The following is a 24473-nucleotide window of genomic DNA, read 5'->3' as shown; positions in this document are numbered from 1 at the left end:
AAGAAACTGGAATAGTAGTAATAATTGTGGGGGGCAGAGGGCCAGGCGTGGGGGGGGGTTTGGGGGGGGATCGGGGAGGGTCGAGGTGGGCCATGGAGACAGGCTTGGAAAGGAGCTCAGGAACTGGAATAGTAGTAGTAGTAGTAATAATAATAATAATGATAATGATAATGGGGGTCAGAGGGCCAGGCGTGGTGGTGGGATTGGGGAGGGTCACGAGAGGGTCTTGGAAACAGGCAGGGAAAGGAGCTCCGAAACTAGAATAGTAGTAGTAGTTATAATAATAATTAAAAATTGTGTTCTGTTGCCCCAAGTCGCTCGGGGCGGATGCAGTCAGAAAGGGTTTGGGCCTCCTGCAGATGGGATGGGGGTGAGAAGGGTCTTTGAAGCCAAAGGGTCAGGCTCCGGTTCAGAAGGACCCTGTGGGATTGGGCCGAGGGGAACCAGGAGGAGAGACCCTGGGAGGGAGAGGGATAAGCTGGGGCTGTTGGGTCTGGGCAGGAGAGGGGCGTGGGAAGCAAGTGCCAGAGCAGCCAGAGGCAAGGAGGGATTCCAAAGGGTTGGGCAGAGGTCGGGTGAGCAAAGTAGCTGTGGGGGATTCTGGGAGGGTGCTGCTCGGAAGGTGCGTGCGCGCAGGCCTCCAGGGACGTTGGGTGTGGGAAGCGGCTTTGAAATATGAGTAGACTCGGGGCTTTTGCAGAATGTGATGAGTTTTAAGGCGGCTTCTTCCGAGGCCTTGCAGTGTCCTGGGCAAAGGTGGGTTCCTGAGCAGTGGCTTCTCAACTGAGTAGGATCCAAGCCTTTTCTCTTGTGCTCCCAGCTGCATATGTAAGGGGACTGGCTCGCACCTTCACAACCACCCACACCCAGCACCCTTTTTCATTCTACTCCTTTTGCAACCGCCGCAGCATGGGTGCTGGAGAAGTAGGCCCGGAGGCTCATTCTGTAGATGAGTAACCGTAGTCCTCTTTGGAGAGCTGCTGCTGTTTCCATGATGCGTGAGAGAAGTTTCAGGCATCGGATTTAACTGGCTGTGCACTTTGCGGTGCAAGTCATGGCACTCCTTTCCAAAAGAGGTGGGGATTACAGTTCAAAACGAACCTTGGAAGCACCATAGCTTGATCCTAGCCCAGGACTCGTTCTGAGGAGTTGAAGATGTAGATACCGTAGACGTAGCTGTTGTGACAGATCTCTTGGCATCGCGCACGGATTCTTCAGCACTTGGCATGGATTTATGCAGAGCTAAGCAAATGTGTGTGTTGTCAATTCGTGCTGTGCCATAAACATAAAAAACTGAATCATGGTGCTAACGCTTCTCTCAAAATAAACCCTGGTTTTAAAAAACACGCAGAGATACTTTGCAGCAACCTGTGTAGTTTGACAAGCTGTTTGGATTAAAAAGCAAATCTTATTGATTTGGGAGTGTCGGTCATGTCCCTTGTTGTAGTACGCTGCTTAAATCCCTGAGGCTGTGGAAAAGTTGTCTCTCTTGGCCTCAGTCCTGATGGTTTCCCTTATCTCTAATTTTTGCCATGGTGTGTTTCTGTCCAGCTGCTCTGGGTTGTGACACCAGGGGGAGACTTAACTTCCTTTTATTCCTCCCAGCGGCAAGCTTGCATGCCTGGATTATTCTGAAACGGGCCTGGTTTGTGTTGTGGTAGCTTATGCAAGTTCCCTGCCTGTGAAGCTCTAAGCCTGTCTCTGAATGCTCAGAAGCCCAGGCTTCATTCGTGGAGGGTAGGAAGAAAATCTAGCCCCTTTTACTTTAGCACGGGCCTTGAGCCTGCATTTTTGCCCGGTTGTGTGTGAGATAAGGAAAGCTGCTTGTACTTTGCCTCCCTCTCCTGGTCTTGCAGTTTCTCCCTGGGAAGCTGTAAGTTGCTTTCAGAGACCAGAGCTACAGGTTTCAGAGACCAGAGCCACAGGTTACAGATTCCATGCAGGGCAGCAGCTTGGAGCCAAAGGAGCCTGAATGGTTACTGGCTTCTTAATAGCTTGAATGCAACTGATCTCGTCCTGATTTCTTCTTTGCCCGGCCTAGGGAGCTGGGAGGAAGCCACTGCAATGGGTGGTGGAGTGTAAGGTAACTTCTCCCTGCAAATGTTGATAAGGTTCGGGTGCATTCTTGGGAGTCGCGCCCATGTCTAAAGATAGTTGGAAAGCCAGTGTGGCCCAGTTAGACCTGTCTTCTAGCCTCTGCCATGGACCCAATTTCACTATTTTAGAGCACCAGAAATTCCACGAAAGAAGTGGACTCCCTTTTTGGGATTACCGTCAATATGAACGTGCTAAAGCTCTGGTATGCAACTAGTTTTACTGCAGGACTACTTTGGGAACTGCTCTGACCATGTGGGCTACAATCCCTGTCCCGTCCCCCAGCTCACATCTGGGAAATGCTATTTATTTATAGGATAGTTATTTTATTTTGCTTACTTATTAATACATACAAAACAGGAACTCAAGGTACATAGTTCTCCTTTCCCCCATTTTATCCTCACAACAACCCTGTGAGGTAGGTTAGGCTTAGAGTTGGTGACTGGCCCCAAGATCATCCAGTTTGATTCATGGCTGAGTGGAGATTTGAACCCTGGTCTCACCTGGCCCAGCACTCTAACCACTGCACCACATGCATATAAACAACGCTCATAATATATATTCCAGGGTGATTCACAGTCAAAATTCATAAACAGTATTCATAAATAATAATCAATAAATGAAATAATAATTAGTCAGTTGTAAAAGCACTGAAAGTTCTTCAGCGACAGTAGAATTACATAATAAAACAGCCAGTGTTTAGAACTTGTTGAATCGTAATTTTAAAATATTCTGGGCGCAGCCTCCTTGCACTTCTCTCACCTCTGGGTTTGCAGCTTTAGGGCCCAATACAAAGGACTGCTCATCTCAACAAAAAAATTCCCATTTCTGGTTTACTGCACAATGCATGCCGGGCTGGTCTTCTAAGAAAGTTCTTACTTTGCTTTTCTCTCCTGCAGTCATTCAAGGAGGACAACTGGTGTGCCACTTGGCTCTTGGGACGCTTCTTAAACCCCAAATCTACTCTTTATCTTTCAGAATCATGTGCTCTGGAGGATTTAGGCTTGTTCAAATATCCTACAAGTAGGGAAAGTGTCCAGCTGCGACATACAGCAATAATTGTGCCTTTTGGCATTTAATGACTGACAGATTTATTGTGATACAGTGGTACCTTGGGTTACAGACACTTCAGGTTACAGACGCTTCAGGTTACAGACTCTGCTAACCCAAAAATAGTACCTTGGGTTAAGAACTTTGCTTCAGGATGAGAACAGAAATCATGCTCCGGCGGCAGCAGGAGGCCCCATTAGCTAAAGTGGGGCTTCAGGTTAAGAACAGCTTCAGGTTAAGAATGGACCTCTTAACCCGAGGTACCACTGTATGTGCTTTTGTAGGTAAGGAAGTGAGTAAAGGATAGACCCTATGGGATGGGAGGGGTTAACCCTTCCATACTAAAAACAGGCATGTGTTTGAGTCCATTTTAAGGTATCTAAAGGAGAAATAGAAAAAGGTAGGTTCAGGCATGCCCAGAATGCATATGTGTCATTTTTATACATGCGTTAATATGAGTGCATGTGCTTACCTGGTAAATCCTCCTGCTAAATCCAGTGGAGCTTATTTTCCAGTAAATGTATACAGTAGTAGGTTTACATTTTAAGGTGACCAAAGACTTTGCTCCAGTTAAGAGAAACACAAACAGCCTATGTTCTAGAGAAGGTATGTTAGCGATGCTTCCCAAGTTGAGAATAAGCCTAGTGGCTTAGACTCCTAGAGTTGGAAGGAAATCTGAGGATCATTTAGCTCGGGGGGGGGGGTCAGACCAGCGAGTGGGGCTGTCAGAACCATGCACTAACCAGCCAAGCTGCATGAAATAGCCTGTCAGCCAACGTCTTTGTTTCAAATCTTACCTTTGCCGGAAACTTGCCTGGTATGCTTGGACAAACCGACTTTTCTTTCAATCTTGTCTCCCATACATTTTTATCCTATCCCTTCCCCTTGTAGGTGTGGGCAGTATACAAGACACACCCACCCACCCCACGCTTTAATCCCCATAACTCTGTGAGATAGGTTAGACCAGGAGTCAGCAAACTTTTTCAGCAGGGGGCCGGTCCACTGTCCCTCAGACCTTGTGGGGGGCCGGACTATATTTTGGAAAAAAAATATAAATGAACGAATTCCTATGCCCCACAAATAACCCAGAGATGCATTTTAAATAAAAGAACACATTCTACTCATGAAAAAACACCAGCAAGGCCCCACAAATAACCCAGAGATGCATTTTAAATAAAAGAAGACATTCTACTCATGTAAAAACACGCTCTTTTCCGGACCGTCTGCAGGCCCGATTTAGAAGGCATTTGGCCTCATCCAGCCCTGGGCCTTAGGTTGCCTACCCCTGGGTTAGACTGAGAGAGAACATAATCTCGCTTGCATAAATTGCAAGAACCTCATTGGCACCTGGCCTTTGGAGACCTTAGTGGCTGAGGACCCAGACACTTGGAGGAACGTGGGACTCGTAGAATTGCAGCATTGGAAGGGATCACGAGGGTCATCTAGTCTAACCCGCGGCCCCCCCCCATGCAGGAATCTTTTGGGTTCCTTATTTATTTTGTACCCCCCCCCGATGATTCATTGCTGCTGTCCAGTGTAAGAGCTGTCCTCGTGGGATCCGGCATCACCCTGGCATCACCTCTCTTCCTCTCACCTAGAGGGGCAGACATGACTGAAGATGAACAATTGTCGTGAATGAGATGATTGAGCAAAAATGCTGACTCTGGCACGTCAAGCCTTTTTTGTTCTGCATGCCGGTATTTTGCTCTTTGTTCGATTCTGTTCCAGTTCTGCTGTGCAAAGAACTTTATAGCTGCTCTTTGATCGCGTGAAACGCTGTCCTGTGGAACTTCCTGGTGATCCAAATCAGTCTCCCTTAGCTTGCTGCTCTCCAGATGTTCGGAGCTGCAACTTTCACAATCGATTCTGGGCACCATGGGCCATGTGGATGCAGCCGTGTCACTTGTGTGGGTTTGCCCGTGATGTTTCCCATTTGGCTGAATCAGAAGAGTGCTGCGTTAAAGGGTCCGTCCTAGTAGGCAGCTGAGGCAGAGCTGGGCCTCCACATTGGTGCTGTGGCCGAGAGAGGTCCTTGTCATCCCCACGGGAGTCTTCCTTGTTGACGTCCAATTCCTGGCCTCCAAGGCCAAATCTCTCTAGGCGTTTTGTCTCCTAGACTTCTCCCTCCATAGGTAAAGGTAAAGGGACCCCTGACCATTAGGTCTAGTCGCGGACAACTCTGGGGTTGTGGCGCTCATCTCGCTTTACTGGCCGAGGGAGCCGGCATACAGCTTCCGGGTCATGTGGCCAGCATGACTAAGCCACTTCTGGCAAACCAGAGCAGTGCACGGAAATGCCGTTTACCTTCCCGCCAGAGCGGTACCTATTTATCTACTTGCACTTTGACGTGCTTTCGAACTGCTAGGTTGGCAGGAGCAGGGACTGAGCAACGGGAGCTCACCCCGTCGCGGGGATTCGAACCGCCAACCTTCTGATCAGCAAGCCCTAGGCTTTGTGGTTTAACCCACAGCGCCACCCGCGTCCCCTCCATAGGAAATACTTTCCCCCTTTCTATAGTGCCATCTAGGCCGATTGCACTTGTTTAGAGGACAGGTCCTCTCTTCGATTGCTGGTGTGAGCAGGAGGGTTGGCAGAGGCGCCGACCTACTTGAAGGATCCCGTTTCCACTTTCAGGGAAACGAGACACTCTTGCCTGTGGAGAACTCTCTTCCCTTGGTTCTCCCGTATTCACTTTCAGGCGTCGCCCTGGGCTCTTTCGCGCATTTGCCTGCTGGGTGGCTTTTGGGACAAAGCCAGGCCCGTTCTCAGCCTCCAGATTAATGCATTTTCAGCAGCATTTCGAACTTGCACAGGAGCAAGTCACGAGGCGCTGCAGAAGGAGGACATTCCACTCTTTTCCCAAAACCGGTTTCCATTCAAGCCCTTCAATATATTTTTATTACTCCTAATCTGTTGAGAGGGTTATGCACAGTGATCTGGTTTCATTCTTGACTAGAGTATGCAGGCAGGAGGTGCAAAGGGTTTTGCAGTATTTAAGAGGAAGCTGGGAGGGTAGCGTAGCGGTTGAGATCCAGACATCCCAGCGAAGAGAGGGGCTCTGTATGCAGTGGTGACCCAGGCAGTACTCGGGCCTTACCTGGGAGTCACCTAATGTGGGAAGCCTCCCCCCCCCCCCGCTCCAGTGATTGGCTGCCAGTTGCAGCCCCTTAGTGTTGGGGGTGGGGAAAGAAACTTTGCACATGCTCAGGGCTGCTCTCCTCACGACAGTTGCTGCATATATTGCAGAGTTGATCCCTAGCTCTGAGAAAGATTCCTGAGTTGTTCTTTTGGAAGGCCTTGTTCGAATTATTCCCCATGTCGAGGAGGGGTTAGGTGGGGATAATAATAATAATTTATTATTTATACCCCGCCCATCTGGCTAGTCCTCCCCAGCCTTTCTGGGCAGCTTCCAACCCAATATTAAAAACAATACAGCATCAGACATTAAAAAACTTCCCTAGACAGGGCCGCCTTCAGTTGTCTTTTAAAAGTAAAATAGTTGTTTATTGCTTTGACATCTGGTGGGAGGGCGTTCCACTACCAAGAAGGCCCTCTGCTTGGTTCCCTGTAACCTCACTTCTCGTAGCGAGGGAACCGCCAGGAGGCGCTTGGCGCTGGATCGCGGTGTCCGGGCTGAACGAGGGGGTGGAGATGCTCCTTCAGGTATACAGGACCGAGGCTGTTTAGGGCTTTCAATGTCAGCACCAACACTTTGAATTGTGCTTGGAGCCAATGGAGAGAAATGTCTGAAAATAAGAGGGGAGTGGCGAGGAGAACAGTGTGTGCGAGAAACTAAAAATCAGGTGTGGGGTGGATGAAGATACCAAGTAGAAGAAGAATAAAAAGTCTGTCTAGTTTATAGTATCCTGGATGGAGGCATTTTATTGCAGGGTACACCTGCCCCCCTTGGGCCGAAATCCTTTCAGAGTATCCTCACCCTTCTCACCAATGGTTTAGGCCAGGCATGTCCAAAGTTCGTTTCAGGGGTCTAACCTGGCCCACCAGTCGGTTTAATACTGCCCCTAAAAAAACTCACCAACAACTTCAATCCCCCCAAAAATGTCAACAACTTTGGTTGGCCCCCACGGCCCTTCACTTCATCATCTCTGGCCCTCTTTGAAAAAAGTTTGGACACCACTGGTTTAGGCCCAGACAACCATGCTGCTCCTCCAGGATGCTATAAACTAGACGATTTGGACCACAACTCCCAACACAGTGTGCCAGCTGGTCCAAACCAAAGAGCTTAAGCAGGGCATCGCACTTTCCCCTCTATTCCTCCTGATTCCCATTCTGCTCTTCCAGCTAATCACTAACATTTCATGACTACCGAAGATGCAGATGCTGTTGTCATTAGGCTGGGTTTTTTGTTTAAATAGATAGTGTGAATTTTGGATTTGTTTATTTATTTTGTTCTTTGCAAATCTGCCCCCCCCCCCTTGAGCATGCTGATAACCTCCCTCTTGTTGCTCTGTAGCACAGTTTTTACTCCCCTTTCGGCCGACACCCACCACCCGATTTCACTACTGCAGGCTGTGATGTGTTAAACAAGAGCAACCCAGAACATTTCGCCTCCCTTTTTGGAGACTCACTCCAAGTTGGCATAAGCCAGGGATTGGCTCAGTGGGCCAGAGGCCACTTTCTATGCTTGTAGCCTCCATGGTTACTTGCCCAGGGCAACTAGACAAAAGTGGCTCTTTGCTAGCTGCTGTGGCACATTCCCCGCCAAGGGCCTCTTCAAATGCACTTGAGTCAGTGGTTCTCTTCTCCTCCTGCAACGAGACAGCATCTGGCAGCTGAACAAATAGCACCTTGCATCTAGGTTGCAGTTGCCACCACGGGATGCCTAGGTGCCATTTTCTTTTGCAATGAAATTATTATTATTATTATTTCATTTCTATATCTCTTTATATTTTAAAGGGAAAAATCTCAAAGCAATTTACAACAAATCATAACTTCAAATAAAACAATCCAGAATAAAACAAATTCAAGCTTCAAGGAAAATATTTCAGATCTTTCCGTAAGGGACATTTTGCTTTCCCCATGTTTATTCACCTACTAATTTATATAGCTGCCCCTAGCAGAGGTGGATGTGGGTGGCGCTGTGGGTTAAACCACAGAGCCTAGGACTTGCTGATCAGAAGGTTGGTGGTTTGAATTCCCGCGACGGGGTGAGCTCCCGTTGCTCGGTCCCTGCTCCTGCCAAGCTAGCAGTTCGAAAGCACCTCAAAGTGCAAGTAGATAAATAGGTACCGCTCCGGCGCGAAGGTAAACAGCATTTCCGTGCGCTGCTCTGGTTCGCCAGAAGCAGCTTAACCATGCTGGCCACATGACCCAGAAGCTGTACGCCGGCTCCCTCGGCCAGTAAAGCAAGATGAGTGCCATAACCCCAGAGTTGGCCATGACTGGACCTAATGGTCAGGGATCCCTTTACTGTAGCAGAAGTACTCCAGGAAGCCAGTGTGGTATAGTGGCTAGAGTTTCGGACTAGAAAGCAGGGTTCAAATCCCCGCTCGGTCATAAAGCTCAGTGGGTGGCCTCGGACCAGACACAGCCGCCTAACCTACCTTGCAGTGTTGTTGTTGTGATTGACTGAGGAGTTGGGGGGTGAACCATGTACGCCATGGAGAAAAAGACAGGAGAGAAATAAGCTCTTCTTACCTGCGTAAGAAAGCCGGAGAGGTCAGCCAGATGGAGAGGTCGGTGTTAACCTGGCACCCACAGATCTCCACATAGTCGCAATTGGATCTGCACCAAATGTGCCTGGCTAATTTCTAACACTGCTTACATACTCAGGATCTTGCAAGCTGTGACCTTTGTTGATGCATCTGCTGGCATTTATATGAAACTTTTTGAAAAATCTTTCCTGTAGGTGGTGATTTGGGGCTTTCATAATGGCCCCTCTCTTCCTTCCTCTCCTCGACTGCCTGTTTGGCCCAAAAGTTGGGAGGCAGCGAACTTTCCTTAAGTCCAATTTCTCCTCTTGGAATGCTTTCCTTGCCTTAAGACATGACAGCATTAACACTGATAGTCTTTCTGAAGTTTGGTTGTAGTCCGAATCAGGTTTGCCCTTGATTGATTCATTTCAGTTCACGTTACTGTTTCGAAACGTTCAAATCGAATCGCCTCAGGTGTGCTTGACACTGGGTGTCAACCGCTTTGGGAAGATGGCGGTGTGCGCTGAAAGGCGGTTTATAAATCTCCAAACCCATAAAAGAGAAGCAAGTTACAGTGGTGCCTCGCAAGACGAAAAGAATCCGTTCCGCGAGTCTCTTCGTCTAGCAGTTTTTTTGTCTTGCGAAGCAACCCTATTAGCGGCTTAGCGGCTATTAAAGGCTTAGCGGCTATTAGCGGCTTAGAAAAAGGGAGGGGGAGCGAAAAAAATCGCAAGACTCGCAAGACGTTTCCCCATAGGGAAATTCGTCTTGCGAAGTGCCTCGAAAAACGGAAAACCCTTTCGTCTAGCGGGTTTTTCGTCTTGCGAGGCATTTGTCTTGCGGGGCACCACTGTATGTTCTCTGCCCCAACCCAGACTGTGACCGGGGGGGCAGCTTTGAGCGGTCTTGTGGCCTCCCCAGGAAGCAGGTGGGCAGCAATCACCGCAGCTGATGGGGATACCCCAAATCTCAGTCTTTCAGCCAAACACAGAAGAGTGCGGCAGGTTGCTTTCTGGAATCTAAATAGAATTGTGGTACATAACATGCAATCTGCCCTAAAACAGTTAACAATCGCTTTGGGAATTGGGTTTCTACTGCAAGGTCTCCTTGTCTGAAAACTCATGAATATTTCAGCTCCATCTTCCAAATAGCTTGTTTGCCGCAAATAAACTTCCCGTGGTGATTCCTACAAACTTTCCCAAGGCAGCAGCAATACGTTTTTTTTTTTTTAAAGCCCAGTTATTTCTCTCCTGCTGCCTTTCTTTGTCTGTTTGGGCATTTCAGATCCTCCTGAGAGCTGTTTTCACAGCCCGTTTTCAAAAGTTTGTCGGTGGGTAACCAATGTCGTGCCCTCTGGGCGCTGCTGGACTGCAAAGCGCATCAGTGGCTTAGAGCGCGGTGCTGATAATGCCGAGGTTGCAGGTTCAATCCTGCATTGCAGGGGTTTGACTAGATGACCCTTGGGTCCCTTTCAACCAGGGTGGATAAAAATCAATGATTTGAAAAAATATTAATCGAATTTTTAAAATTTAAATCGGATTTTTTTTATTTAAATTGGATTTTTAAAATAATAAGCTTTTGGAGAAAAAATATTTCTAAAGGTAGTTTTCTATTTAAGTTACATTATAGTCAAAAGGCTATTCATCAGGAAATAAGGATTTGCTTTTCATGTGTGCTAAAACTCAGTCTGAGTCCCCCCCCCAAATTGTTTAACCACATCAGTTAACAAACCTGGATACATATGCCATAATGTTATTGTTTTAGTTAAATAAATAGTTATTGAGGAAATGTTTGTTTTTCTCCTTCCAATAAGCTACAGCAGAAAAGTTGTCCAAATAAAAACAGTTAACTTATTAAACCTCGCAATAATTTCACAATTATCGCTCTGTGTATTTCTAGCAGTATAACCAAATCAGTAATTTTTTATCTAATTGTAAAAACTGCACTGAAGATTTATTCCAAAAACGAAACCTTCATCTGGTTGCAAATATTAAGATTATACCAGCAAGAATGAGTCTTTCTGTAAAAAAATAAAATAAATCAAGTCTTACTGACTGGTGATTTAAATCGTGATTTAGACTGATTTGATTTAAATCAAATCCACCCTGCTTTAAACGCTATGATTCTGTGACCATTTGCCTTGCCGGCTGGGGCTGATGGGAACTGGAATACCCATTGGCTTCCCCTGAGTTCCTGTGCCCCTCAATGATGCTTGCAACTTTATACAATTCCTGCTGCAGGCTGAAGTGACAGCTTTCATTCCCTCACCCTTTTTTGCAGTTGTTGTTGTTTAGTCATGTCTGCCTCTTCGTGACCCCCTGGACCAGAGCATGCCAGGTCCTCCTGTCTTCCACTGCCTCCCGCAGTTTGGTCAAACTCATGCTGGTCTCTTCGAGAACACTGTCCCACCATCTCGTCCTCTGTCGTCCCCTTCTCCTTGTGCACTCCATCTTTCCCAGCATCAGGGTCTTTTCCAGGGAGTCTTCTCTTCTCATGAGGTGGCCAAAGTCTTGGAGCCTCAGCTTCAGGATCTGTCCTTCCAGTGAGCACTCAGGGCTGATTTCCTTCAGAATGGAGAGGTTGGATCTTCCTGCAGTCCATGGAACACTCAAGAGTCTCCTCCAGCACCAGAATTCAAAAGCATCCATTCTTCGGCGATCAGCCTTCTTTATGGTCCAGCTCTCACTTCCATACATCACTACTGGGAAAACCATAGCTTGAACTATACGGCACCATTAAAAGGGAACAGATCTGTCAATTACAGTTTTATATGTTGTACAGCCACGGTGTGTGTGTGTGTGTGTACGCGCATGCGTGGCAGCCCCTTGGATCTATTCCTTTTTCTACATCTACTCCTTCCCCTTTTTCTTGAGGACGGTGGTGTAACATCCTGCCTGGGACTGGGAGGCTAGCGAGTTGGGTGCAACAACCTTGCCCCGGAAAAGAGAGTGGGTGTGAAGGCTGTGTCGCGGGTGTTTCCTCTTTGCTTTAAAGGAGAAAGGAAGTCTTTTATTTGGTTGTTTGTATTGTTGCATGTTATGCTCACTGCATGTTATGTTCACGTTTAACGAGGGTGGATTTGTGTATTGGGCGGCTGGGGGGGGGTTGTGTTATGTTGTAAATAAAATTCCAATAAAATAAAAATAAAGGGAGAAATGCAACTCATTCTCATTCTGAGCTCCATCCCAGCGAGGGAGGAGAGAGCCGACCCCACAGCGCCACCAATGACCAATAGTCTTATAAGATTTGTGGGGCGTTCCTAGGAGGAGAAGGAAAGCTGAGCTTTGTTGAGGTTTGTGTCCATGCAGAACGGTGTATGAGAACTGTATGGGTCCCTGGCAGAATAGGGGCCAGAGTTGGATGGTTATGGTGGTCAGAGTTGCTTGCACACTAAGATCCAGAACCCCAGAGCCCTGCCGTCCAGGGTAAGGAGGAGAGATCAAGGTCTAGGGTTGTGAAGACTGCGGAGAGAATAACTGGGTGCCCTCTTCCCACCTTGGATCAAATCTATGCTTCCAGGTGCCATAAGAAAGCTGCAGAGATAGCTCAGGATAGTGCGCACCCCGGAAATGATCTCTTTCAGCTTCTGCCTTCTGGAAGAAGGTCCAGGGTTATAAAGACTAGGACTAGCCGCCTGAGAAACACTTTCTATCCAAATGCGATTTTGGTTTTAAACGCAGTGTAAGGTAGTCTCTGTGGGAGTATATTGTATTTAATTATGGGGTATCAGAGTTTTTAGGGAGCTAACCAGGCTGGGATAGCAGGCTTGTAGGTTTTTGAATGTCTGATGTAGATTTTTTCAATTTTGTTGTTCTGTATGGGACAATGACAATAAAGATGATCGTATTGTATCGTCTGGGGCAGCCAAGTCCAGTTATGCCAAGGAGAACCAAGGGTGGGAGCCAAATCCGTCTGCCCAAGGAGCAGGAATTGGGGGTGGGGGGGCCGCGCACAGAGCAGGTGCTTGTGCATGAGGCCTGGTGGCCTGTTGCTCAGGGTCGGACCCAGGAGACTTGATGCTACCCCTTTAGTGGCCTCAAACAGTCTTGCTACTAGTTTTGAATTGCGCCCTATCTGACAGCTTGCTGTAGATCAGGGCTTCCCATACATTTTGGGGGCCCTGCTCCCTTGGCTGGTTCCATAAACTCATCCCCAGCACACCCTGACCTATGAAAAGCATAATTCAGAATAGTGGTTGGAGCAGCCCGCTAAGAAAGTTAATAACACAGTGAAAACAGTAACAATTAATTGCATGTTTATTCAAAATCCTGTTACAACTGTTTAATTCAGCAAACTGGGTGGACTCAATCCATCTTTTCAAAGTCAGATCTTTACATCTCTAGTACTTCGCTGTCTTCCCCCATTCCATTCACTTCCAAATCTGGGACACCTACTGGGATAATAACTAAAAATCTAATAGCTGAATAATAATAACTAAAAGAATACAAGTTTTCAGGGTCTTTCAGGAGATCGGGGAACTCCTTCGCTGACCGTCTTTTGCAACTGATCTATGAAACAGGTTCTTTAGAGCTTGGAGCTGCTGATAAACACACACACACGCGCACACACACCACCTGCCTTTTCTGTCCTGATGGCATCTATTCCCCCTTTGTCTCGCCCCAAGGTCCACGCCTGGGAGATCTCGGATCAGTTGCTGCAGATCCGGCAGGATGTGGAATCGTGCTACTTTGCCGCTCAAACCATGAAGATGAAGATCCAGACCTCGTTCTACGAGCTCCCGACGGACTCCCACGTCTCGCTGCGGGACTCGCTGCTCACCCACATCCAGAACTTGAAAGACATGTCCCCTGTCATCGTCACCCAGGTGAGCAGTGAACCCCACGTTTGTGGGGAGCGAGTGGCCATTTCAGAAGGCAGCCACCAGCTTGCATGGCTTTTAAAGGGGGGCTTCATGGAGGGGTATCTTTTATCGGTGGTTACTGGCTGGGTTGGTTCGTGTGCTGCCTCCACTGTCAGGTAGTATGCCTCCCATTGAAACCAGTTGAACAATACCAGTTGCTGGAAACCACAGGAGAGACAAGGGCTCTTGTGCATGGGTCCTGCTTGCATCTAGTTAGCTACTGTGAGAACAGTATTCTAGGCTAGATGGGACGCTGGCCTGAACCTGCAGACCCAGCTCATGTTCTTTTAACCTTTAAATCCCTATCCGGCCTAGGAGCCTCGTACCCATGGGACCCCTTCTCCTGGTATGTCCCACGGAGGACCTTACGGTCTTCAAACAAAAACATCTTGGAGGTCCCGGGCCACAGGGAGGTTAGGCTGGCCTCAACCACAGCCAGGGCCTTTTCGGCTGTAGCCCCGATCTGGTGGAACGCTCTGTCACAAAGAGACCAGGGCCCTGCGGGACTTGACATCTTTCCGCAGGGCCTGCAAGACAGAGCTGTTCCGCCTGGCCTTTGGCCAAGGCACAGCCTGACCCCCTCCTTTTGTAATCCTCAAAGCACTCTAGCCCAGTGGTTGCCATTAATTTGATTCTGAATTGATTCTAGAATGAATTGATTTTAGAATGTATTTCAATTAATAGATTGTGATTTTATGTAAACTGTTACTTTTACTGTTGTTAGCTGCTCTGAACCCAGCTTTGGCTGGGGAGGGCGGGGTATAAATAAAAATGTATTGTTATTGTTAATGTTAATATTAATATTATTACCTATTGCCCCTGGCAGAACAGTGGACTTTCAAAAGGTACCCTGCCTTTTCCTCAGTCTCCCTGTGAATTCCAGTCACTGGGGAACAACAGCAGGCACCTCCCTTTAGCCTTCGTGTCTGTTTTGGGGGCTTCCTGGCTGTTTACAGTGGTGCCCCGCAAGACGAATGCCTCGCAAGACGGAAAACCCGCTAGACGAAAGGGTTTTCCGTTTTGGAGGCGCTTCGCAAAACGAATTTCCCTATGGGCTTGCTTCGCAAGACGAAAATGTCTTGCGAGTTCCTGCGGGGTTCCCCCCCCCCTTTTCCTAAGCCGCTAAGCCGCTTATCAGCTGATCCGCTGATAAGCCGCTTAACAGCTGATCGCTAAAAGCCGCTAAACCGCTAATAGCGCTAATCCGCTAAGCTGTCAATGGGCTTGCTTCGCAAGACGAAAAAACCGCTATACGAAGAGCCTCACGGAACGGATTAATTTCGTCTTGCGAGGCACCACTGTAGTGTCAAGCAGCGTTCTTGGACTTGATTGACCCCTTGGTCTGAACTCATCCAGCAGGCAGCTCTTACATTAACTGAAAGCCAGGCGCAATTGCAGCGGACCGTTCCTTTGCGGTGGGGAGCTACATCTTTTAGCTGGAAGCACCCACCTTTGACTTGTGTTCTCCCACCGCCTCTCTCCCCTTGCAGCTTGCGTTAGCCATAGCAGACCTCGCCCTACAGATGGCCTCCTGGAAGGGCTGTGTGCACACACTGGTTGAAAAGTAAGTGGCTCCCTTTTCAAATCTCCCTCTTCTCCCCACCTCCAGTTGAACCTTCTATACCCTGTAATGGTTTTGTAAAGTGCTGATGACATGAGATGGCCCCGGGTGTGAAGTGGGAAACCCAAATGAGGTGCTTCTGTGTAAATGCAGATTCTCATGGTCGTGGGCTGCTCTTCTGGGCCTTTGGAAATGGCTTCCAACCACGTGGGGAGCTGCGTGTCACAGGTGGGAGAGGTTTAGTGGGTCTGGGGATTGCCTGTTGGTTGGTTTGTGCTTTGCTTTTTCATGCACATGGTTGTGTTCCGACTGCCAACCTGAAAATTAACAGAAAATGGTGACGAGTAAAATCGATTTAGGGACAGCTTGCTTAGTAAGAACAGCAGCACCTCCAGCGTTTGCTCACAAATAGGCAGCCATCAAAGGTGTATTCAAACAAAACAGTGTTTGTGATCTTTGTCAAAGTGGGGAAGGGCGGAGGCTAAATGATGATCTGAAAGGTGGGGGCTAGGGACCACCACTGACAAGGTCCTGCCCCACATACTCGCTAAGGGAACCAGTATAGGAGCCAACTCCTAGGGGCTAAGGTCCCTTTTGTCTGTACGACCGAGCTGAAATGGCTATTCCTCCAGCTGTATCTTCAGAATCTCCTCTGACTGTGATTAACAACCTAAGCCTTTGAATGAGACTTCAGGCACGCTCCCTATTGCGCAGAGTACCCAGAAGGTACTCTGGGTAATGTGCAGTAGCAGAAGGAGCCAGAAATATGTGCCACATTGCTACTTTATTTCTAACTACTCAAGACAGAAAAGAATATGCGTCTGCTCTCTGTGAGAGACAGAGAAGAACAGGACAAAGAAACAGGGAACCAGTAACATCAACATCCATCTCCCGTGAGACTTCCAACAGTCTGGAATGTCAACAGAGTCTTGTGACTCCAAGAACTGCACAGTGGATAACAGAAATCTAACACCTTTGGTCCCCAATAATTTTTTTGAGGGCCCTCTCCCATGGTGAGGGGGATTGCCATTCAAATGGGGTGTGTGTGCCGTGCCATGTGATCGTTTATATGGGGCAGGGCTTACCTGCCCCCCAGTATTTTATTCAAGCTGGCACCCTGGGTACCAGTGATGGTGATAAAGATGGGACACCAGTCACAGGCCACCTGGAAGATCATAATCTTAATTTTGGGGAGGAAGGACCATAGCTCAGTGGCAGAGCATATGCCTTGCATGCTGAAAGTCCCAGCTTCAGTTCCCCAATGGCAGCTCTGGGTAGGGCTGGGAGAGAACCGTCCCCGGAATCCTAAAGAGCTTCCTGTCGGTGTAGACAGCACTGAACTAGATGGACCAAGGGCAGCTAGCAGGCAGACTGGACCCAAACTGTGTAGGGCTTTAAAGGCCTCAACCAGCCCTTTCAATCAGGCTCTAAATATAGCATTGTAGATGCAGCAGTATTTCTGACTTCCTTTTCAACATCTTCACTTACTCTTAAACCATATTCTTAAGCCAGCCTGTTGTCTATGCAGAAACTGGCTTGACCGAATGGGAATATAGGTTACAGCTGCCATAGGTAAAGGGACCCCTGACCATTAGGTCCAGTTGTGGCCTTCTCTGGGGTTGCGGCGCTCATCTCGCTTTATTGGCTGAGGGAGCCGGCATACAGCTTCTGGGTCATGTGGCCAGCATGACTAAGCCGCTTCTGGCGAACCAGAGCAGCGCACGGAAACGCCGTATATCCTCCCGCCGGAGCGGTACCTATTTATCTGCTTGCACTTTGATGTGCTTTCAAACTGCTAGGTTGGCAGGAGCAGGGACCGAGCAACGGGAGCTCACTCCGGCACGGAGATTTGAACCGCCGACCTTCTGATCGGCAAGCCCTAGGCTCTGTGGTTTAACCCACAGCGCCACCCGCATCCCTTTACAGCTGCGATAAACAGTCCAAATGCTTTCAGAGCTGAGAAGCAGTATTCTCAATTTCCTTGGAAGACAAAACCATAACGCCAGATAGATTAAGAGTGTGTGTGTGTGGGGGGGAGAGTAACCTGAACAATTGCAGCTAGGTTACTTGCCACGGAGGTAAGGGTGCAAATTTGTGTGTGTGTGTGTGTGTGTGTGTTTTAAAGCACGAAAACATGTTTATCATACTTCACCCTGCTCTTGCATGGGACTTCCAGGATTGCGACCGATCAAGTCCAAACCTGCATAGCATTAGTAGTTCTTAGGCAATCGCCCAGGCTCTTTTGCCCAGCTAGGACAGCCGCCCTCTGGAATCGGGGTCAAGAACTTGGGAGACCCTATTGCTGGGGGGGGGGGGTGCCCCTAGCAGTCCCCTTTCACTGCTGCCTCACGTTTCTCCTCCCTTCCTTTCCCCCAACGCCCCCCCTCCCTCGCCCTGGAACCCCAGGTACAACAATGACGTGACCTCGCTGCCCTTCCTACTGGAGATCCTGACCGTGCTACCGGAGGAGGTCCACAGCCGGTCCCTGCGTATCGGAGCCAACCGCCGCACTGAGATCATCGAAGACTTGGCTTACTACTCCAGCACGGTGGTCTCTCTGCTGGTAAGCAGCCAGGAAAGAGGGAGAGCCTGGGAGCCGATTGGGTGGAGTGGCTGGAGAACTCGACATGGAGATGGGAAGGTCGGGGTTCAGATCCCCACTTAGCCCTGGAGTTCAGTGGGTGACTTTGAGCCTCCCAGTCTATCTCAGCCTAGTCTACCTCCCTGGATGACTGAACTTAAAGTTTCATGCTCCTAGGGTGTGTCTGTGTCTAGGGCCTGATATCCCATAGGCTGCCTGCAAAGAAATGGGTGGGGAACCTATTGCTTTCCTTTTTTAATCTATTGAGATTTTTCAGCTTAGCAAAAATTACATAGAATTGTAGAGTTGGAAGGAACTCCAAGGATCATCTAGTCCAGTCCCCTGCAGTGCAGGAATCTCAACTAAAGCATTCATGACGGGTTAATAATAATAATAATAATAATAATAATAATAATAATAATAATAATTTATTTATACCCCACCCTCCCCAGCCAAGACCGGGCTCAGGGCGGCTAACACCAGGTATAAAAACAATTGATTAAAATACAACTGAAAAACAAGATTAAGTACAACATTAAAATGCAGCCTCATTTCAGTAGAAACTCAAATCAAAAGCTTTTTGGGGATGAAAACATCAAATCTTCACCAAGGTTAACTATCCAGACTGGTCCTACGTGGGCCAGAAAAAAGCCAAGGAAGTCCCCAAATAGGAGTTCCATCACAGAAGGAGAAAGGAAAAAGGAAAGAGGGGGAGGGGATCAAGTTGATTCCAAGCCAAAGGCTGGGCGGAACAACTCTGTCTTAACAGGCCCTGTGGAAAGAAATCAGATCCTGCAGGGCCCTGGTCTCATGAGGCAGAGCGTTCCACCAAGCCAGGGCCAGTGCTGAAAGGGCCCTGGCTCTGGTTGAGGCTAATCTAACTTCCTTAGAGGTTCGGGACCTCTAGGATGTTGCTATTTATGGACCTTAAGGTCCTCCCTGGGGCATACCGGGAGAGGCGGTCCCGTAGGTACGAGGGTCTTAGGCCATATCCAATCTGTGCATAAAAACTTCTGAACTTCTTGTCGCCCAGGCACGTAAGACATAACTTAGCTAGGAACCTAGCTCCAGTGGTGCTAGTGGATGCACAGAAAAAGGACAAAATCCAAACAGTCATGAAGAAAATACACAGGCAGCAATATGAAGATAATTTATAGGTTTTAAAATAAGAACCAGAACCGTTCAGGTTGTGATGTCTGTCCACAATGGGGAGATCGGGGGGGGGGGGGCGGGAGGATTGCCCCCTGTCTTCTCAAGAAGCGGAGACCAAGTGACTTAAAGTCACATTTTAGATTTAACCCCTCTTAAGTTGTTTGTCGGGACGCAGGTGGCGCTGTGGGTTAAAGCCTCAGCGCCTAGGACTTGCCGATCGAAAGGTTGGCGGTTCAAATCCCTGCGGCGGGGTGCGCTCCCGCTGCTCGGTCCCAGCGCCTGCCAACCTAGCAGTTCGAAAGCACCTCCGGGTGCAAGTAGATAAATAGGGACCGCTTACCAGCGGGAAGGTAAACGGCGTTTCCGTGTGCGGCTCTGGCTCGCCAGAGCAGCGATGTCACGCTGGCCACGTGACCCGGAAGTGTCTCCGGACAGCGCTGGCCCCGGTCCTCTTAAGTGAGATGGGCGCACAACCCCAGAGTCTGTCAAGACTGGCCCGTACGGGCAGGGGTACCTTTACCTTTACCTTTAAGTTGTTTGTCACACTCTGTAACTTTTTCTACAACCCGTAACTGCCATGACCATTGCTTTTTGATCTCCCAGCCAGAACCAGCACGTTGGCCAAGTTTAAAGTTTTATTTATTTTGGTGCTAGAATATCCTGGAGAATCGCAGCCTGGATGCTACTCTTCAGGTCAATTAACTAAACATTACTCAGTCAGTTAACCGGGGCATTGCAGCTTTTCTCTTTTGTCTTATTTCTTCATCTAAAGTTTTGGTTGATTCTGCTCGTCGATTAAGCAGGTGACGGCTTTCAGCCCGCATTGAAATAGTGGCAGCTTTTTTCAAAAAGAGGATGAGCTTTGAGGACAAACGGGATGAGGGCAGGGTGTGGCAGGACTTTGCTGGGCAGCCCCAGTTTAAAATGGAGGGGATTCCCCCCCCCTTCCCTTGGCGCCCTGCCGTGATCCAGGCTCAGTGTTTGACTAAGACAGCAAAGCTGCTGTGGCCAGCATGGTCTCTCTCAGCCTCTCTGCCTGATTTTGCTGAGGCTCCACTTTTGAGTCACTCGGGCTGAGCTGGAATAACTTGCGCACTGACCGACTGTCTCCTGGCACAATCTACTTCCTGTTTGGGTCCTTCCTGCATTCCCTGGGTTCCCTCTGTGAATCCCACTTCAGACCTTGGCTGCTTTTCTGTCTCGGCCGTCACTGAAATAGGGGCTGGCAACCTTGAGAGATGTTACGTTAGACAGAATTCAGGACCCCCCCCCCGCCTTCTCGGAAGGCTGCCCAGGGAGGGGCAAGCGCTGGCAAAGAACAGCCTTCTACAATGCATGATATATGATATCTTTATTGTCGTTGTCCCATGCCGAACAATGAAATTGAAAAAGTACATAAAACACTCAAACCCCCCTAAAAACTCTGAAACCCCATTTTAAAATACACTATACTATAGAGGAGGACAGGAGTGCCTGGCGTTCTCTGGTCCATGGGGTCACGAAGAGTCGGACACGACTAAACGACTAAACAACAACAACAACATACTATAGAGATCCCTTATGCTGCGTTTAGAACCAGAATTGCATTTGCGTAGAAACTGTTTCTCAGGCGGCTAGTCCTGGCCTTTATAACCCTGGACCTTCTTCCAGAAGGCAGAAGCTGAAAGAGATAATTTCCGGGGTGCGCACTATCCTGCACTATCTCTGCAGCTTTCTTATGGCACCTGGAAGCGTAGATTTGATCCAAGGTGGGAAGAGTGCACCCAATTATTCTCTCTGCAGTCTTTACAACCCTGGACAGCATTGTTTTCCCCCTGACCGTGCAGCTCCCAAACCACACACACAGACCATAAGGCCCCTTTTGGCATGCAGCTGCCATCAGCCAGCACAGTTTCCCTACTGCAAAACAGCTGAAGGGCACCTGCATGTGAGCTGCAGATTGCAGGCACACAGACATGTGCAGATTGCATCATTGGGGATGTGCTGAGCTCCTCCATCAATACCGTTGTGAGGTCTCCCTAGCTCCCTCTCCCAATTTCCCTTTCTTCCCTGCAGATGACCTGCGTGGAGAAGGCTGGCAACGACGAGAAGATGCTCATTAAGATCTTCCGCTGCCTGGGCAGCTGGTTCAACCTGGGCGTCCTCGACAGCACCTTCATGGCCAACAGCAAGCTGCTGTCGCTGCTCTTTGAGGTTCTGGTGAGTTTTCCGGGGTCCCTCGTCTCTCGCAGAGGGCAGCCTGGCTCAGGGGCCGGGCAGCATGTCAGGGAACAATGGCATCGGGGAGGCCTTAAGTGCAGCCTTGGTTGCTGTAAAGGCCTCATCTGGGCAGCTCTTGAAGGGAGAGCGGCCCAGTCTTACGCTAGGATATAGCCAGCCACTGAAATGTCCTGATGTGTGCATAGCGCTCTCTTTCTCTGTTTCTGTGCCTGCCTGCAGCTTACTGCGTGTTCACAGAACAGGAGGGGGCTCCCTCTGCAGTGGAATCAAAAAGCTGGAAAGAACCCAAAGGCTATCTAGTCCCACCCTCTACTGGGAGGTGGGGGCCGCCTGCCCACCAGAGCATTTGCGCTGCAGAAAAGAGCTTGCAGTGCCTCCTGCAGTCAAACCACGTCTGCTGGAAAAAGCAGCGTTCTCCTCCCCCTCCTCCTCCAGCCCATGGTCTCTGCCCGTTTGATGCAGAAGTGGGGGTCGGGGGGAATCTTCTTTAAGGGGTGGGGGTGCTTTTATAATAAAGAACCGTGCTTGCTGGGGCTGATCGACTTTGCAGTCCAAAACAGGCCCTGGGTTGGCCGAAGGCTGTTTTTGAAAGAGTTCCACCACTTTTCTTGGATCTATCAGTCCTTTTCCTTTCCGCCCAAGACTTGCATCTTCCACCCTCTGTATCCTGGACCACATTTGCCTCTCTTTACTTGTTCCTTGGTTGTCGTCTGATGCTGCCCTCTACCCTTTTTGCATTCTTGCTTTTTGGACCCCTGTTTGAGCAGGTGGTCTCGGGTCATTTCTGCGTTCCGTATATCTGTTCGTTGGCTACGCAGATGTTACACAGGAGTCTTCGTGGAAGGAAAGTGTGCATAACCTAAACCCGTCTCTCTCTGTATTTGTGCTGGGGTGGGGTGGTGGGCACGGTCTGGATGAGATCCCCGCAGCGGAGGATTAAGCCCAGTTCCCCCTCCCCTGTGCCTTTCAGCAACAGGACAAGACGTCGACGAACCTGCACGAAGCGGCCTCCGACTGCGTCTGCTCCGCGCTCTACGCCATTGAGAACGTGGAGACCAACCTGCCCCTGGCCCTGCAGCTCTTCCAGGGGGTGCTGACGCTCGAGGCAGCCTACCACATGGCTGTGGCTCGCGAGGATTTGGACAAGTGAGTTGCCAGAGGAACCGTTTGCGGGGAGAGTGGTCTGTGCACGGCAGGTTCAGGAGAGGAAAGATCAAAGGCAGATCTGTGCTGGATTTCTGCTTCCAGTTTTCAGTTGTATCGTGTTTTAAACATGCACGCGCGCGCACACACACACACACAGATTTTAGCAACCCAAAGAAGTGTTCTCATTTGGATTTGGGACTTTGAACAGCACACCTGCTCTGTCCTCTCCTGCTCTCCACTGCCTGCTTCTGAAAGTTCTCTTTCAAAAGCAGGCTGCGGTTTTAATTTATACACTGCCCTTAACTAATTCATGAGGGGTGTTTTTTTTTTAAAAGCCTTTCAATCATCCTTATTTATTAACGCAAGCCCAAATCCCCCCTGGGCATATAGAACTAGTTGTATGTGTCCTAGGATCCTGAGTAAAGTTTCAAGCAACAATTCCCACCCTGGAAAGGGCACTCTGCCTCTGCACTGTCAGCGAAGTTACAGGGAAACAGGCAGAGGGCCTTCTCGGTGGCAGCCCCCGCCCTGTGGAACGCCCTCCAATCAGAAGTCAAAGAAATAAACAACTGTTGGACTTTTAGAGGACATCTGAAGGCAGCCCTGTTTAGGGGAAGCTTTTAATACTGGAGGAATCATTGTATTTTAATATTCTGCTGGAAGCCACCCAGAGTGGCTGGGGAAACCCAGACGGATTGGTGGGGTATAAATAATAAATTATTATTATTCCTGTTAAGAAATGTACGCTCTGGCTAGAGATGGGAAAAACCAGAAAAATGGGGGGGGGGGACAGGTTTTTTCCAAGGTCATTTGGAAAAAAACAGAAAAAAACTTGGTTTCCAGTCCCCCCCCAATTCCCCCCTTTCCCCGGCCTTCCCATCTCTAACTCTGGCTTTTTAAAAACTACATCATTCTAGTGTCTGTCTAGATATTTAACACTCTCAAGCTGTAACTATGCGCTATGTGAAGAACTACTTCTTTTTATCTGTCCTGAATTCGGAGAGAGGGACAAAACCTTTTCTCTATCCGCTTCCTCTGTGCCATGCTTAAGTTTATAAACTTCTAACGTGGCACCTCTTACCCGCCTTTCCTCTAAATTGGAGTTGCCAAAGGCTTCATTCAGACCAGGGGCTCTCCTTCAGAGCTTGTTCCTCTTCCCATTGGGCAGGTGGGGGGCTGTGGCAGCCAGCGCAGATGTGGGAGCAGGAGACAGTGGTAAATATGGGGAGGGGGGAAATGAATGACGTTGCCCTGTTGCCCTTCCTGCCTGAGATGCAGTGGTGTAGCGTGGGTTGTCAGCACCTGGGGCAAGGCAAGTAATTTGCGCCCCCTAACCCAGGGCAAGGCAAGTAATTTGCGCCCCTAACCTGCCGCCGCTGCCAGCTTCTTCTTGCTGCTGCCTGGGCTGGGGTATTTACGGTAAGGTAGCCACGGCGGCGGTGGTGGATCCGTGTCAGGTGTTCTGAGGCGAGTTGCCGCTGCCGCCCAAACGACGCCGCTTGCCCGGAGGAGGAGGGCAGAGAGGCGAGGAAAATGCAACATGGCCCAGCAGCTGCAGCAGGGCTGTGAGGAGGGGCTGCCCTCCGTGGCCCTGACGCGCGGGGACCGCTGAGAGCCGCTGCCTGCCGGACGCCTTCAGCCTGGACGCGTGCACAGCTTGTCGGTTCCGCGAGACATGGGCCTCTGCTACAGCCTGCGCCCAAGGCTCTTCGGCGACTCCGGAGGCGGCGAGCACGCCCCCCCCTAGATGTTGCGCCCGGTGCGGCCGGCCCCCCCCTGCACCCCCCACGCTACGCCACTGCTGAGATGGGCATTTCCATGGCAAAGGCTGTGACTTGCTGACTTGGAGCACTGCTTACCCCTCATTTTCCCCCCTTCAGAGTTCTCAATTACTGCCGGATCTTCACGGAACTCTGCGAGACCTTTCTGGATAAGATTGTCTGCACCCCAGGCCAAGGCCTGGGGGACCTGCGGACAATAGAACTGCTCTTGATATGTGCGGGTCACCCGCAGTACGAGGTAGGAAGGCTGCCCCTCCCGCCCCTTCAATTTCCGGGTTGTTGGCATGGTGGAGGCACCTGCAGGGCGGGCCATTCAGGCAACGGTAATGCCTGGGTAATGCTGTATTGCACAGAGAGAGAGAGGGAGGGAGAG

The 24473-nt window shown here is 49.4% G+C and overlaps 1 protein-coding gene across 2 annotated transcripts in view; it reads left to right on the top strand.

Moving 5' to 3' along the window:
- Nucleotides 1-24473, top strand: part of TNPO3 (transportin 3) — a 47298-nt gene that overhangs the window by 1422 nt on the left and 21403 nt on the right. For both annotated transcript variants that reach the window (XM_079992334.1, XM_079992333.1), the window contains exons 2-7: nt 13423-13623; nt 15150-15223; nt 17627-17783; nt 21009-21152; nt 22144-22319; nt 24200-24338. In XM_079992334.1, the coding sequence (XP_079848460.1) occupies nt 13423-13623; nt 15150-15223; nt 17627-17783; nt 21009-21152; nt 22144-22319; nt 24200-24338 (891 nt within the window). The remainder of the gene's footprint in view (nt 1-13422; nt 13624-15149; nt 15224-17626; nt 17784-21008; nt 21153-22143; nt 22320-24199; nt 24339-24473) is intronic.

The sequence above is a fragment of the Podarcis cretensis genome, assembly GCF_951804945.1.
Source record: "Podarcis cretensis genome assembly, chromosome: 10".
NCBI lineage: Eukaryota > Metazoa > Chordata > Lepidosauria > Squamata > Lacertidae > Podarcis > Podarcis cretensis.
Note: the sequence above shows the minus strand (reverse complement) of the source record. Positions and strands in the feature narration are given on the sequence as shown.